This window comes from Elgaria multicarinata, chromosome 1 (genome assembly GCF_023053635.1).
Source record: "Elgaria multicarinata webbii isolate HBS135686 ecotype San Diego chromosome 1, rElgMul1.1.pri, whole genome shotgun sequence".
Lineage (NCBI taxonomy): Eukaryota > Metazoa > Chordata > Lepidosauria > Squamata > Anguidae > Elgaria > Elgaria multicarinata.
The window spans coordinates 106702951-106718131 of NC_086171.1; the positions used below are offsets into that span (position 1 = coordinate 106702951).

At 43.0% G+C, this 15181-nt stretch overlaps 1 protein-coding gene across 1 annotated transcript in view; it reads left to right on the forward strand.

The window, feature by feature from the left end:
* Positions 1 to 1414: 1414 nt before the first annotated feature.
* Positions 1415 to 15181, forward strand: part of LAMC1 (laminin subunit gamma 1) — a 146800-nt gene continuing 133033 nt past the window's right edge. Inside the window, exon 1 of the mRNA XM_063134582.1 lies at positions 1415 to 1954. Coding sequence (XP_062990652.1) covers positions 1564 to 1954 — 391 coding nt within the window. The 5' untranslated portion in view covers positions 1415 to 1563. The remainder of the gene's footprint in view (positions 1955 to 15181) is intronic.

Here is a 15181-nt window from a genome sequence, read left to right on the forward strand (position 1 = left end):
GACGGCAGGGGGGCGCTCGAGGTGGTCTTTTCCGAGAAGCGCCTCTCCAGAAGGTCTTAAAACCTAGGGACATTTTTATGGGAGAAGGTAGTTTGGTCTCAAGTCATATAGGGGAAGAATCCACACGTGTATTAATACCGTTTAAGAAGAGTCCTTTTAATAGTGAATTGAAATGTTTCAAAAGCACCAAAACGCTAATGAAGAGACATAGCCTGCTTGGTGTGCTCCGCCACGCTGGCTGCAAAACAGATGACTAAACGTGGTGATTTAAGACTCATGTTAAGTGACTTTAAACCAGACATTGGGAAACTGGTATCACTTCATCAAGCCCATCCATCACATTAAGAATTTACAAAATAGTGAGGTAGTCTACTGCCCAGAGCTTCGGCTATGGGGCGGTATATATATGCAATAAATCAAATCAAATCAACCCTAGTTACTAAATGTGGTATCTAATATACTTGCTAAATAACTATCAGACTTTGAAAAGATGATATCACTGGATCAAGTTCATCAATTATGTTTAATTGAATAAACTAAAAAAATGTAATTGGATTTTGAATAAATATTCAATTGATTGTTACTGTTTTGAATTTTATTGTTATTATCTTCCTTAGTGGGTCGTTGAAAACCGCTATTCTGAATAATGATTTTCATAGGGTAGGGTAGGGTAGGGTAGGGGGCACTGGGCATGAGTTTGTGGAACCAAGGAGGTGGTGACCTGAAAAAGTTTGGGAACCACTGCTGTAAACCTACACTCCTACACTGCGGGGCGGAGGAAGCAAGCGCGAGATTTACTTCCAAGTAAGGCTGCAAATCGTTATTCACACGCCTCACTTAACGTGAGAGGGGAAAAGTCCCACTGACCGAATTCAGCGGGACTTCCTTCCGTGTAAATACACCCAGGAGGACTTGGAGAGCGGGGATATAAAATCGCCTCTGCTGTTAGCAGCTGGTTTTTGTTTTGTTTTTGTGAACTGCGGCGTGTTTTGTGGAAGGTAACGACAGAGAGAGAGAGAGAGAGAAAAGTCCTGGCGGCGCTGCAGGAAGTCCAGGATTTGCTCTCTCCTCCTCCTCTCTTCCCTGAGGGCTGACTTTTTTCTTTTCTTTTTTTTGCCAGTAAGTTCCCACGAGGGAATTCTTCCCCATTCAAAGCATTCCAAGACGGAGGAAGGCGAGGAGCAGAGGAAGGAGGAGGGCTCTTAGCCCAGGACCCCAGTCAAGCCCCATCCCCCCCCCTCCTCCTCCTCCTCCTCCTCCCCCTCTACCGCCGCCACCGCCTCTGCTGGAGGGCTGCGACTCCCAGCGTGCAACGCGGGTGCCCCCACCCTTTAGCAAAGAGAGTGGAGGGAGGGGAGAGACTGCGTGCGTGCGTGTGCGTGTGTGTGTTACATGCATAGTTGGTAGATGTGACTTTGCTGCTCCTCCTCCTGCTGCTGCTCCTGTAACCAGCCGGGCCCGCGTCGGCTTTCCCGGGAAGGCTGCAAGGCGAGGAGGGAGCTCGTGTAGGAGGCCACTGTGAGCGGCGGCGGGGGCTTCTCCTCGCTCTGAGAAGGCGGCAGGATGAACGACGCCCGGCTGCGCCTCGGGCGGCTCTCGTTGCTGCTGCTGCCGCTGCTGACCGGGCTGTGCGGCGGCGCCATGGACGAGTGCGCGGACGAGCAGAGCGGGCGGCCCCAGCGCTGCATGCCCGAGTTCGTCAACGCCGCCTTCAACGCCACGGTGGTGGCCACCAACACGTGTGGCAGCCCGGCGGAGGAGTACTGCGTGCAGACCGGCGTGACGGGGGTCACCAAGTCGTGCCACCTGTGCGACGCCGCCCAGCCTCACCTGCAGCACGGCGCCGCCTTCCTCACCGACTACAACAACCAGGCCGACACCACCTGGTGGCAGAGTCAGACCATGCTGGCCGGCGTCCAGTACCCCAACACCATCAATCTCACCCTGCATCTCGGTGAGTGGCGCGGGGCCGGGGTGGGCTGGATGACTCTGAGGGTGCCCCTCGGCGGCGAACCAACTCTGGAGACAAGAGGGCCGAGTTGCAACGGCCTCATTGCGTTTCCCAGTTCATAGAGGCGGCAATCCTAGGCATGCTTCTCTGGGAGCAAGGCCCATTGAACTCAACAGAGTAGGCACGTATAGGATTGCACACCTTTAGCGTTGCGTTTCCGCCCCTACTTCTCCTTCCTTTTTTGCCTCCGCCCACTATCGACACTTGTAGGATCCTCGGGGCGGGAATAAAATGAGGCTTTTTTTTTAAAATGTTACTCTATGAAGTGCCATGGAGGCCAGTGATGCTTAATTTGTATTAATAATAATAATAAAGAGACCAGGTAGGTCCGTACCAAAGTTTGCAACCCAGGGTTGCAAACTTCTGTTGTTTATCCCTAGTGGCCAATCTTTGGAGATCTAGTGCTTCTGAACATAGACCTTATGTTAAGTAATCACATTTGATAGTTGTTGATATTCTATCTCTTTTGTAAATTTGCTTTGATCTTTTTAAAAATCTGTTTAAAATAATGGCTATTATATCTTATGACAGCAAGTAATGCTTAGGTTCTTTGGATGCCTGACTGGAAGTTCAATTTACCAATCTCCGATGCATTTGCAGTGCTGAGGGAAAAGTTGCATTCTGGATGCTCAGAATATTTTACTTGGTCTGAAAACAGGGTTCAGAGCTAAAGATTGCCTCAAACTAAGGACTGGGTGCCTCTTGTATCTACATGAAGAATGAGGAGATTACTTTTCCTTTGCCTCTCCTATTGGGGCCTTGATACATCGCTTGAGGGCTGAGGAATGGTTCAGGAGGACATATTATCAGTGCTAGGGTTTAATCAAGGAACATACATAGCATTGGTGAAAAAGAAGGTGCCTCTGAACAAGTGCGGAGTACATTTACCACATCTAGCCCCAACATACTGCCCTGGAAACTCCCTCCTTATCATCAGAGGAAAAGAGTTTCAGGCATGGCTGGCTTCTGAAATTAGGATCAACTGGCACCACTGACATTTCCTCTACTGAATTTCCAGCAAACGAGGGATGTGTTGCAATTGTATTGTTGAAAGTACATTTACATTGCTTTATTTGGTGTAGTGTTCTTTTGTGAACCGCCCAGAGAGCTCCGGCTATTGGGCGGTATAGAAATGTAATAAATAAATAAATAAATAAACTGGATCTGTGGAAGCTAAGGGGATGTCTGCACATGCTGTGAACTTGGTTTGCTCCAGTGACATTCTCTCCCTTGTCCCCACGGTAGAGAGTCAACTGTATAGACCCTTGGGTTTGTTGTCCAGTTGTTTGTGTGTGCTGCTCGCCCACCTGCCCACTCCCAGCAGTTACATAGATAGGCCTGTGACAGGCTGAAGCATCTCCATCCTATATATTATAGAAATCGGATGCTCTGAAACAGCAGCCATTCCCCTAGTTAAGTGAGGCATCTGGACATGTTCTAACTTGTTTTGTCCAGTGGAAGAGATTACTAGCATAAATGGTAGCCTTAGTCATTGTCAGGTCTGGGAAATAACTGCTTCTTACCCAATATCAGCAGCTGGCCCTAATGTATATGGTATGAGGTATAGGCATTGTGATTAGAATCATTGCCATGGCCTTGTACCTAATACTCAGGGCAGACATTGATAGTGGTGTAGTGGAGGAGGAATGTGGAGAAGCACAGTTCTGAGACACTTTTTTTTTCAGAGTAGGAGTAATTTAATTCATTCCATTCATTCATTACATTTCTATACCGTCCCATAGCCAAAGCTCTTTGCGCGATTCACAAAAATTAAACTAAAACACATTATACAAAGTACAAAAACAAACATATTTGCATAGACCATATAAACAGATAACCCACGGAGACAACATATATCTAAAAACAATTTGTTAAACTATCAGCCAAAGATATCCAAGACCTAATTTAAATTTCATTCGATGCTAAAATGCCTGAGAGAAGCAGGCAATTTTAACATGGTGCCAAAAAGATAAAATGTTGGTACCACTCGGGCTTCGTCAGGAAGATCGTTCCATAATTGGGAGGCCACCACTGAGAAAGCCCTCTCTCTTATTGCTACCCTTCGGGCTTCCCTCAAAGGAGACACCCGGAAGAGGGCATTGGATGCTGAGCATAGTGTATGGGTAGGTTCATCCTGGGAGAGGTGCTGCATCAGGTATTGTGGATTCGAGCTTTGTAAAGTTTTATACATCAAAATCAGCAACTTGAATTTGGCTCAGGAATATAAAGGCAGTCAGTGCAAGTGGGCCAGAATCAGTCTTGTATATTTGGACTTTCTTGTTCCCCTTACCAATCTGGCTGCTGCATTTTGCACAAATGATGATGCACTGATGACGACACACTCCAAAACTCTGGATGACCTCACTCAGTGGTTTCATGTAGTTGTTGAATAACCGGGGTGGGTGGGTGGTGGTGGATAAAGCCAACCCCTGCAGAACCCCATACTGGAGAATCAATGGGGCAGAGAAATATTTCTCAAGTACAATGCAGTGCCTTCCACCCAGACAAATGTTCCACAAGGATACCATGGTTGATGGTATTGAAAGCTGCTGAGAGATCAAAGATAATCAACAAGGTCACATTCCCCCTATCTTTCTCCTTGCATAGGTCATCATATAGGACGACAAATGCAGTTTCCATGCCAAAATCTGTTCTAAATCATGACTGAAATTGATCTATATCCACCTGACAAACTTGCCCACGAAAGGAACATTTGCCACTGGCCTAAAATTATTAAGAATAGTAATGGGTGCTTCTGGAAACTTATCTTATGGTTTCCAGAAGCACCAATCCAAAAGGCATAGATGCCTTAGGAGAAGATACTTTTTCAAGCATTCCTCCCTCCCAGTCTTTCTTTTTGTGTAGTGTTTTTCAGATTTGTAAGCCTGAGGGCAGGGTTTGTCTTACTATTAATCATGTTAAGTCACTCTAGGAGCCTTTCTTGGCTGAAGAATGGGGTAAAAATCCTCTAGATAAAAGCTTAAAATTCAGTGTGTTGAGCAGACAGTTGGTGTCAAATGGTGCAGCTTTTACACTTTCAGTGGAAGCTAGTTCCACTGAATTCAGAAAGATGTGCTCTCATGTAAGTACATATACTTCCTGAAATATTTGAAGTTTGAGGAAGTGCAGCCTAAGTAGTTTTAATACTAGTTCATTCCTGAAGCTTTGTGGACCCTTCTTTCCTTGCAATTGTATTGGGGGTAAGAGAGGCTTTAGAGTTAGCATCATCTGCCTCTTACCTTTCTCTGGTTAAGGGAATACTTGCAAGCAAGATTTTTTTGCCGGCTGTCTGTATTTATAGCTAATTGGACCCTTGTGCCTAAATTGATGTAGTAGACTAGAAAAGGGGCTTGACAAAGGCCTTCCCTGTATGATCTCTCACAAGCAGTTTCTTGCATATCTGGCCTCTGCTTTTATTCTTACAGCAGATTTCTTTATTCTTTTGCACGTCTTCTGTAAAGTGATCATTTCTCCTCCTCTTGCTGTGTTAATGGAATGTATGTTTCTCCATTTCCCATATATTGTAGAGGTTTTAAGGCCTCTTGTTTTCTCTCCATATCTTTCCCAGTATCTCTCCTTATAATATGGAATGAATATTTTCCTTCACCATCCCTCAGCCTAATGGCAACCAGTCTTCCTGTTCGCGTGTGTGTGTGTGTGTGTGTGTGTGTGTGTGTGTATGTATGTATTCTTACAAGGAACTAGACTTACATCATCCTGAGGAGAGGCAATTGGTTGCGAGTCTTAGGACCTTTCAAGTTAAATATTGACTGATTCAATCTACTAAACAGGTCATTTTGAAATGAAGATAGAAAAATTAAAGTAATCATTTCACAAAGACTGAAAGCTTTTGTTGGGAGTGGAGTAGTGGATGTAGTATACAATTCCATGTTGCCTTTGTATATCTGGGACTTGGAATAAACACTTCAAAGGAGAGTTCTGTCTCAGGGTTAAATTGTTGCTTTGTGGTGGTCAAACATAATTTAAATAGGTCACAAAGCATTTTCACAGTTAATCCCATCTCACGCAAAGCAAAAAGGAAATGGGCTGTCTCCAAGTGGTAATAAATTGTAGAGGCTGATTTCTGTACTATCTTAACAGGTTATTCCTCACTGGATTTGCCTTTTCTTTGGTTTGCTTTGAACAATGTGTGTGGTGCAGCCGAGAAAAAATGAGCTGGTTTCTTTCTTTAATGACAAAGTAATTATTTAGCGGCGAAAGCTTTTGACACTTCCTGGCTGCAAATAATCAAATATTTGCACACCTGTGATGTGGTAGGTATAAATTTGGAGGCCTATTGTATAACACAGTAAATGACGGCTAGGGTAAGAAACTTAATAATAATTTATTTGCCACTTGCCTTGAAAATTCATCTTTTTGTTTATGTACACTTGGATGTTTGTGGTTTTGTTGTCTGTATCATAAAACAGGAAAAGACTGGGAAATTGTAGGTGATGTGTCACAGTACAGAAGCATGTTGTCTTGTTTAAAAGGGAAAATGGTTTTCATAAAATAAGGTGGTGCCTCTCTCTCACTAACTTTTTCTGGTTGATGTTTTTCATGAAATTAGAAGAAAAGGAGGATAGTATGAAAAACACTATCCTGTGGCAACATGGAAAGCCCTGCCAGTATGTGGATTACTTGTTTTGAAAAGGGGGTATTATTATTCATTGCTGGAAGGAATATACTGAAATAACTTTCCCCTTCACAGTTGGTGGTAGTTCAGTATGTTTGAGCTGAATTTATAAAGTGATAAGTTGTTAGTTCGTGAAATGTTGTTTACCAGCTGCTTTCTCAGGATAATTTGGTGGCTGTGTTGTGTTATTCTGAGGCTTTTTCAAGATGCTCAGTATTGGGTGGGGGGAAGGTTCTTAATATAGTAAGTGAGTTGTCTGTGACTTGGAAAGTTCTCGGGGACAAATAGAAGGATTGGTGTTATGGAACAATTGTTGGGAAATACTTCTGAAATGTGAATTTCAAGATGGTTTGGCCAACATGCATAAGGCCAGGCTTGCACTCTTACACATTTTTATGTAGGCTATAACTGATGTGTCTTCAAAACATTTACCTAAAGAGGTTCAGCTTCTGTTAGCTGTAATAGATAATTAACATGCTTGCAGGAGATGGAGTGGTGCACAGGTACAAGATGTACGTAATTCAAGAATCCTTTATTTTAAGTATGCTGCCTATGGGCATTAATTACTTTTGGATCTTTCACATAACAGAAGAGATTTACTTGGGGCTGTCCCTGAAGGCAGTTCGGAAGCTTTAGTTCAGGGGGTCCCAGTGTGGTGCCTGCGGGCCCCTCCAATGATAGCTGCAAAGCTCTCCACTACCTGCCTCCTTCAAAAATGTATTTTTCATTTAAACAATTGAAAAATGTTAGGGCGCCAGGTTCTCCTTCATATTCCTGAACCTGCCATTGATCATCCATTCAGCTGGCAGGAAAAGAAGGAAAGACTTTCTTCCTGGCCCCACCCAACCTTCTTCTGCCCCATAGATTGTTCCCCTTTGCCTGTTCTCTATCTCTCAGCTCCTAGCCTTATTTCTCTCCACCCAACCCCTTTCCTTGCTATTTCTCTCCCTTCCCTAGCCTTCTTTTTCTCCATTCCTAGCCCCTAACCTTGCTGTTTCTCGCTCACTCATCCTTTTATCTTGTACTTTCTCTCCACTCCCAGCCTCTAGCCTTGCTATTTCTCCCCCCTTTACATCGCTGTTTCTTCCCCCTCCTAGTCGCTAGCCTTACTCCTCTCCCCGTACCCCTTTGCTTTGCTATTTCCCCCTCCCTCCAAAGCTGTAGCCTCACTATTTCTCCCCCACTCTCTTTTAATTAGCCATGTCCTGATGGCAGCCATTATGTGACTAGCCACATCCGCCATGGGAACCATTTTGTGGGTGCGCACAGCAATTTATCAAATTCCCAAATGTACCCATAGGTCCAAAAACATTTGTGGCTACTCATTTACTGGCTCATAGGACAGCAAGAATATATCCAGGTCTTGTACAATATATCCAGGCCTTGAACAAAGGTATTGGCTGTCTATTAGCTTTCTGGCCCAATTCAGGGTGCTGATTTCTCCTCTAAAGCCCTAAATATCACATGGAAGTGCCTTCTCTCAAGTAAAGCTCTTCATTCTTTAAGATCAGAGGTCCACAACATTTTTGGGTCTGTAGGCACATCTAGAATTTTGAGAGAGTATCACGGGCACTCTGCCATGGCGGGCGCGGCTGGTCACAAATTTCCCAGACAGCAAACTGGTGAAACTATGGGAAAAGCAACTTTGCCAAGAACCAAAGTACAAGGGAGAGGTGGGGTCCAAACCACAAAACCATTCTGTTGAACCCAAAGTTTTCTGTTCCAAAACCCATTTCGCAGAAAGCAAATGCATGTGGCTCAGAGGCAAGTAACTTTGCTAAGAAAATGGGTACAGGGCCTGTGTGGGGTCTGAGCACAAAATGACAAATCACATATTTGCCCTCACATAGAAGGCAAGCTGGTGATGCTCAGAGAAACACACACACACACACTCAGCACAGGCAAAACACTCTCCTTGCTCCCTCTAGTCCCTGAGGTCATCCCTATCATCCATCTGCAGTGTGCCTTTTTCTCTTTTCTGGGTGGCATTGGCTGCTACCACTCGCCAGTTTTATTTTCTAACAGTGCCTCTGAGTAAAAATCAGGAGGGGCAGGAAGCTTGGTGGATCCCAAGACAGGTACCACGTCGAAGAGCCCCAGTTGAAGATAACCAGGAGAGGCCTTGCTCCAAATTCTATCAGCTGCTGTCATTAGAGCAGAGATAAGGAGAGCACCTCTGTTTTGGTGCCCACCTTCTCATAGGAGATTATTTAGTTTCCGCTGGTATTAAAACTTCCTTGTTCTCAAAGGCTTTTGCCAGACTCCTGGTGAGTATATCAGGCAGGATCTACGCTACTGCTTTAAAACGGTTTATAAGAATAGTGACAACTGTTGGGGCCCAGGACACAGTCCATATACAATTTTCAAACCATTTTCAAAGTGTCATATCCTGCTTGGTGTAGATCTGGCCTCAGTCTGTGTTGTTGTAATTATCCATGTGTATTTTTGCATAATCACTTTTAGATGCCTTCTGTGTTGCAGTAACTTTTTCTTGTTAGAAGAGCAACTAAGGCCTAAGGTTTATCCCGGGATTGTCCCGAGGTCATCCCTGTTCATGTAAAAGACACACAGGATATCCCGGGACTATCCCGGGATAAACCTTAGGTCTAGCTAAGGCCTAAATGTTAATAAATGAATGTCTCAACTTTTTTTTTAGAATGCGGATAGTTTTCTATACAGGTGTCTCTGTAGTATTCAATGTGATGTTTGCAGTGTACGCTAAGCAAGAGAATAGAGTTTTGTTATACAGTTACAGAATATTTTTACCTAAAGAATGTTAGCTGATCAGGATTGAAGTATTCAAGATTTAACTATACTTTATGAGAATGTCATATTTACTCCCCGCCCCCCCCAAGGCCTTATAAATCTTCTTTAAAATTAAAAGCAGGGATAAAAGAAAATCTTAACAAATAAAATATTTTTGTGAAGAATGTGCTGTATTCCTTTTGCCTTTAACAATATCCATAATAACAATGTTTATCAGTCTTTTGCATGGTAGAGAATGAGCAGTGGAGGCAGATCTGGCCTGAATGGGCTTAGTGTTGCCTGGAAACAGCTTTCTACTAGTGTGATTATTGTGCCAGGTTAGAACTGAAGAAATTTTAGATAGCTCCACTGAAAATTTCACCCCAGTGCTCACAAGGCTAAATCTTTCACATGACTTTTGTTGGCCCCTTTTGTTTCAATTCAGTTGACTCTTCTATCGAGGTCTCTGTAGGATGCAATTCACTGTGGGGTTCTTGTATTCTAAGCAGACAAGAACCCAATTGAACATGCAACCATCCATGAATATGTGCGGCTCTCACACATGGTGACAGAAAAAGCATTATAAGAACCCAGACACAAAACCAGTCACCTGTCAGGGTTGACAGTCTCTTAGCTTTTTCTGCAGCACAATGCAACATATGTCTCTTCCATTAATTTTTAACAAAATAGAATGGGTGGCCTGTTTGCTAAGTAGAGAAAGTAAAAATAAGACTTTCCCACTAGGTCAAAGGAGAGTGCAAAAGGAGTGTCTTCATATGTAATGTGTAAATTAGCTTTTCTTTAAATATACGTGGACTGCCAATTACATTATATTTCTCTTGCACATTTGCAATATTCAGACATGGCATAACTCCACGTCTGAATAAGACTTAACGGGATGTATTTACCTTCATATATGAAAACAGCCCAGGGCAGGTTCCTGTTTTTCAACAATCTGAAAAACAAAATTAAATGTCAGAGCCATCTTGAACTTGGGCTCCCTTCCTAAACGTACATTCTAGGATTCCCAATAAAGGGGGTGATCCAAAGACCTCCATACATGCACCAATGCTTCTAAAGACCTCTGTTGCTGCTCTGGGGCCCTTCAAAACCTGCCTTGAAATTTACACAAAGCTGCCACTGAATGGGTACCTATTGGGCTGCCATTATTCTGCTTCATTGCACTGAAGCCTGGAGGCAAAGGAAAGGCAGCTACACTTTTGGATAGGGAGTAAAGAGAAAGCTTGGGCTAGATGAAGGCAGTATTTTGCCTCCCTGTTGCCCCAGCAAGCTACTCAGAAGAGGAAACTGCAACTGCTGTATCATTAATGGCCAATCTGGCGCTCCTTCATGCCCTGGGCCCCAATAAAATAATAAAGTCTTACACAGTTTGAGACACTAGTGTAGTGTATTGTTTAAATGTGACTTGAACCAAATCTGTCTCTTCCCATCTTGTAGGTGCAGATAACTAACTCGGCTCACAGGGCTATGGATTAAATACCTGGGATTCTAAATATTGTATATACATCATATGAAAAGTTATTAAGTGTTTACCTTAATCTTGGATTGGAATTTGTATTTGCAGAATTCAAAGGTAGACTTACTGATTTTTCCATGTAGCTCAGGGTAGCACACTTTGTTTCTTCTTCCAACTCCACATTGTGCTCATCCTGTGGTGATTGGCCCTAAATCTCCCAGTCAGCTTGGTGGATGAATGTGGCTATGCCCTTGAGTTAACCTGGTTGAAGCCCTACACATAAGCTACTAGGCCACACCGGTTCTGTACTGCTATGCTATATGTTCTCTGACATATGTTACCACTGTTTCCTCCATGGTTGTACTCACAAAATGTGCATATGTACCTCACATCTAGCCGCTTGGGAAACACATTATTGGTGCATTTTGTAAATATACAGTTCTAATCATTGACATAGGCAGATGTTTGTACATTTTCTTGCACGACATGAAAGCAACTACTGAGGAAACAACTATCCTACTAGTAAGAGAATGTGTAAAGGCAATCTTTAAGGGACTCCTGTTTGAAGAATGTGAGGATATGATGTGGTGGTACAGTGTAGTATGTATATGGTATTGGAGGAAGTTGTATGAAGCAATTTCTGAGTATTGAGTACTGGAAACCTTATGGCAAGAGTCTCTACAGGCCAAGAAATAAAAGCCTTGAGCCACCTTGAGTGGAACTTGAAGAAAAGATTTTAGACTTGACCCAAATATGAAACACTGCTGGCAAATGAGAAGGAGTGCATTTTACTTTAGGGTCTCAAAAGACTCCCACCGCTAATAACTCTTTTAAAACAGAATTGTTCTGTCAGGAAGCAATGAAGTTAAAGTGGGAGGAACACAGATGTTCCAGATATGAGACAGGTGGGTGGAAAGGAAGAATTACAATAGCCACAGTGTTGGATCACACACACTTGCACACACACACACACACACACACACACACACACCCCGCAACCCCATCCTGGCTCAAACATAACTCAATCATTCGCAGCTTTAAACATCCAACTTTTGTAAAGCTTCACTGGTTGGACACCATGAGTCAATTCTTACTCACCACAGGTGACCAGACTGAGAGTGGCTATTTATAAGCCAGTTGTCCCATCCAAAAAAGACCTCTGTGGAAGTTGTGAGGAGCCAAGCAGGAATCAAAATGCTGGAAAGAATTTGATATTGCTCAGGCCCTGCCTCATGTCTCGATAAGTAGGCACACCTTACACTTTTAAGAATTGTAGCTTTATACTAAGGATAAAACATCTGGTAGGTATAAATCCATTCGACCTGCAGCTGTTGTCTATCTTTTTCAGTAATATAACAAAATCTGGACTCATAAAGCCAAGTGCAAGGTTGTTGGTGAAGAGATTGAACAATGAATCAACAAGAGAACTTTAGCTATTGGGAGAAACAGAAATGTAAAAAGAAAAGTAAAAAAGTCTTCAGTTCAAATCTCACATCAGCCAAGAATGCATTAGGTGTTGTTAGGCAACTTCTCTCAGCTCCTTATTTGCAATTTGGGGATAACTACTAACCTACTTAGTTTTTGAGTCTTCTAAAGTGTTTTATAAATGTTAAGTGGTACCACTTTTTTTTTTAATTAATCAGGCCCTTTTCTGACATGTTCCTTTTACAAGAGTAAGCACAATTTATACAACCCATCCCCAATTTAAATGTGAGGGGAAGAAGGACATTAACAGTAAAACTGTTGTTGCTTGTCTGTAACTATATGTAGGAATGGAGCTTCGGCTATTGGGCGGTATAAAAATGCAATTAATAATAATAAGAATAAGAATAAGAAGAAGGGCCATTCCTCTTTATGGCCACTGTAGTTTGCCGCCATAGATATAAGTATTTAGAGCTGCCCTTCGGGTGGGGAGGGTGGAAAAGAATCCGGATTTTTCTTCAAATTCCACAATTCCCCCTTCCCGGATTTGTTCTCAAAAGTCCTGACAAACCCTCCTTTTTCCTGTCATTTGGTCACTTTAGGATAGATAGGATTGTTGTTCTGTCCTGTGATTGTGGAGCTGGGCCAAGCAAGGCAGAGGTGTTACTTAAGACAGAAAGGCAATATAGCAAGGTGGATAAAAAATTATTATTTGTTAAAAATTAAAGTAGATGTTTACTTTTTAAAGTAAACATTATATTTCTCTTAATAACTAGGTTAGCATTAAATAATCTGGATAGAAGCATGTTAACTGTACAGTTAAATGTTAAGCTGAATCTATCTCTCCTTTCTATGGAAATGCGAAGAACCATTTCTCAATCACAGATCATTTCTCAAATATGCATATTTGCACTCTCCATAGGCATTTCATTTTCACCTGATGAAAATAAACCAGTGTTCTTCATTGCAAGGCCTGGGGGCCACTGGCAGCTTCCAGTCTACTCAAGTTCAGCTCTCTGCATCTCTCTTTCATTCACTCACTTTCTCTTATTATAGTATCTGCTCACTCTCATCAGTAGGGGATCATCAGATTTGCCTTGTTTATTTTAGCCATGGGTCAGCTGCTGTGATCTGGGCTTCTGGAGGAGACTTTAGGGGTGGGGTCTCAGGAGACTTAGACCTGGTTCGGATTTTCTTGAATTAAAAAACATGGAAAAACAATGGCCTGCTCCGTTGCTTATCCAGTAATCAATTGATTAAAATGTTGTGTATAATCCCTCTCTCCCACCCCCCCACCCTGGTCAAGTGCACTATTCCATAGGTCATAGAGCTCTCTGGCAGGAGTGGCCAAAAACACCCCGGCTGCTCCTGTACAGCTGGCAGAACTTGCAATGGCTGATGGGATAGGGCCGGGAGGACCGAGGGAGAGAGGAGCACCAGCCACCCAGAAGGATGCCAAGACTTTCAGCCGTGCAACGGGCAACATTTCTTGTGGGCAGTACCGGCAAAATAACACACGATGAGTGTGCTGTTCCCTCTGTTGCCTAATATTTTGTCTGACTATTTGTCCTCTGTGTTCTCTCCCCGCTTCATCATCCACCTTACAGCTGATAGTAAGACAATTAGCTCTGGTGAGGGAGCAATGTGATTGGCTAGCTGTGGTGGTACCATCACAGGTGCTGGTAATGGGCGTGAAATTGAATATGTGGGCAAGAGAGCAACATGGACCTGCATTAGGAGTAGAGAAGAGCACTATCTCAGTGACAAGACAAAGATCCATCTCAATCTAAGGGCCAAGTGAATCTGTGACTTGCCTGTCTGGTGACTTGGGGACTGAGAAGTTACTTGGATGATGTGGATGGGGAAGAGAGGTGCGAAAAGACTTCCAGCCATGTCTGCTGCACAGCATCGCTGCTTGACTAGTGGAGAGGAGAACCCCCACCCCACAGCCAGGGGAAAAAACACACCAAGTGGCCTCTGGGGTAGTGCCTGGAGCCAAAGTGACTCCTACTTGAAAAATAGTGAAGATGACTGAAACAAACTGTTCTACTCTGCCCGGTAACTGCCAAACCTTGCTTTGACCAATCAGTCATGACTGTTACATTTTTATTTACTACTTTGTTTTTATAAAGATGCAGCTTGGGCCAAGCCAGAAAGGAGCAGCGCTGGAAAGAAAAAGAGGAGACAAAACTGTCCTGTGTGCATCTTAACTGTATTCTTATACTTTGGCGGCAATCCTATAACCTCTTGCCTTGGAGTAAACCCCATTGAACTCAGTGGAACTTATTTCTGTATAGACATGTGTTGGATTGCACTGTTAATCTCAAACTATCATGGGTGCTAGTCATAAGAAAGTCCTTATATGGGAATATTTTAAAGACATTTCTCCTAGATAAAAAAGGAAACCCTCCAAAATATACGCACTGTGACAAAGAGATGCAAAGCCTGCTTGCAGGAATGAAACAGTGTAAATAAAATACTCTATTGAGTTGTAAATTAACATGGTTTAGTGGTCAGATTTTCACTGTTCAGAAAATATATAAAAACATTTCAATGGGAAACTTGGTTTTTCCCCATTGCTGATTTAAATCAGTGGTTCAAATTGCCTTGATTTAAATCAATCCCGGTCATCTCTAGTGTGTGTCTTTTTTTAAATGCATGGGAACTCATTTTTTCTACACTGAAAATAAACTTCAGGCCTGCAGCCATAGGTTTGGCTGGTTATTTCAGATCAATTGGTGAACTTCAGCTCTCCTACCTCTGGAGCTTTTTCTCTTCATCCAGACATTCTTGCTCTGTGTGTGTGTGTGTGTGTGTGTTCTGCTTCCTCTCATAGATTCGAATCTTTAGGCTTCTCCCCTGCCTCCGCTTCATTCCTCTGAACCACTCC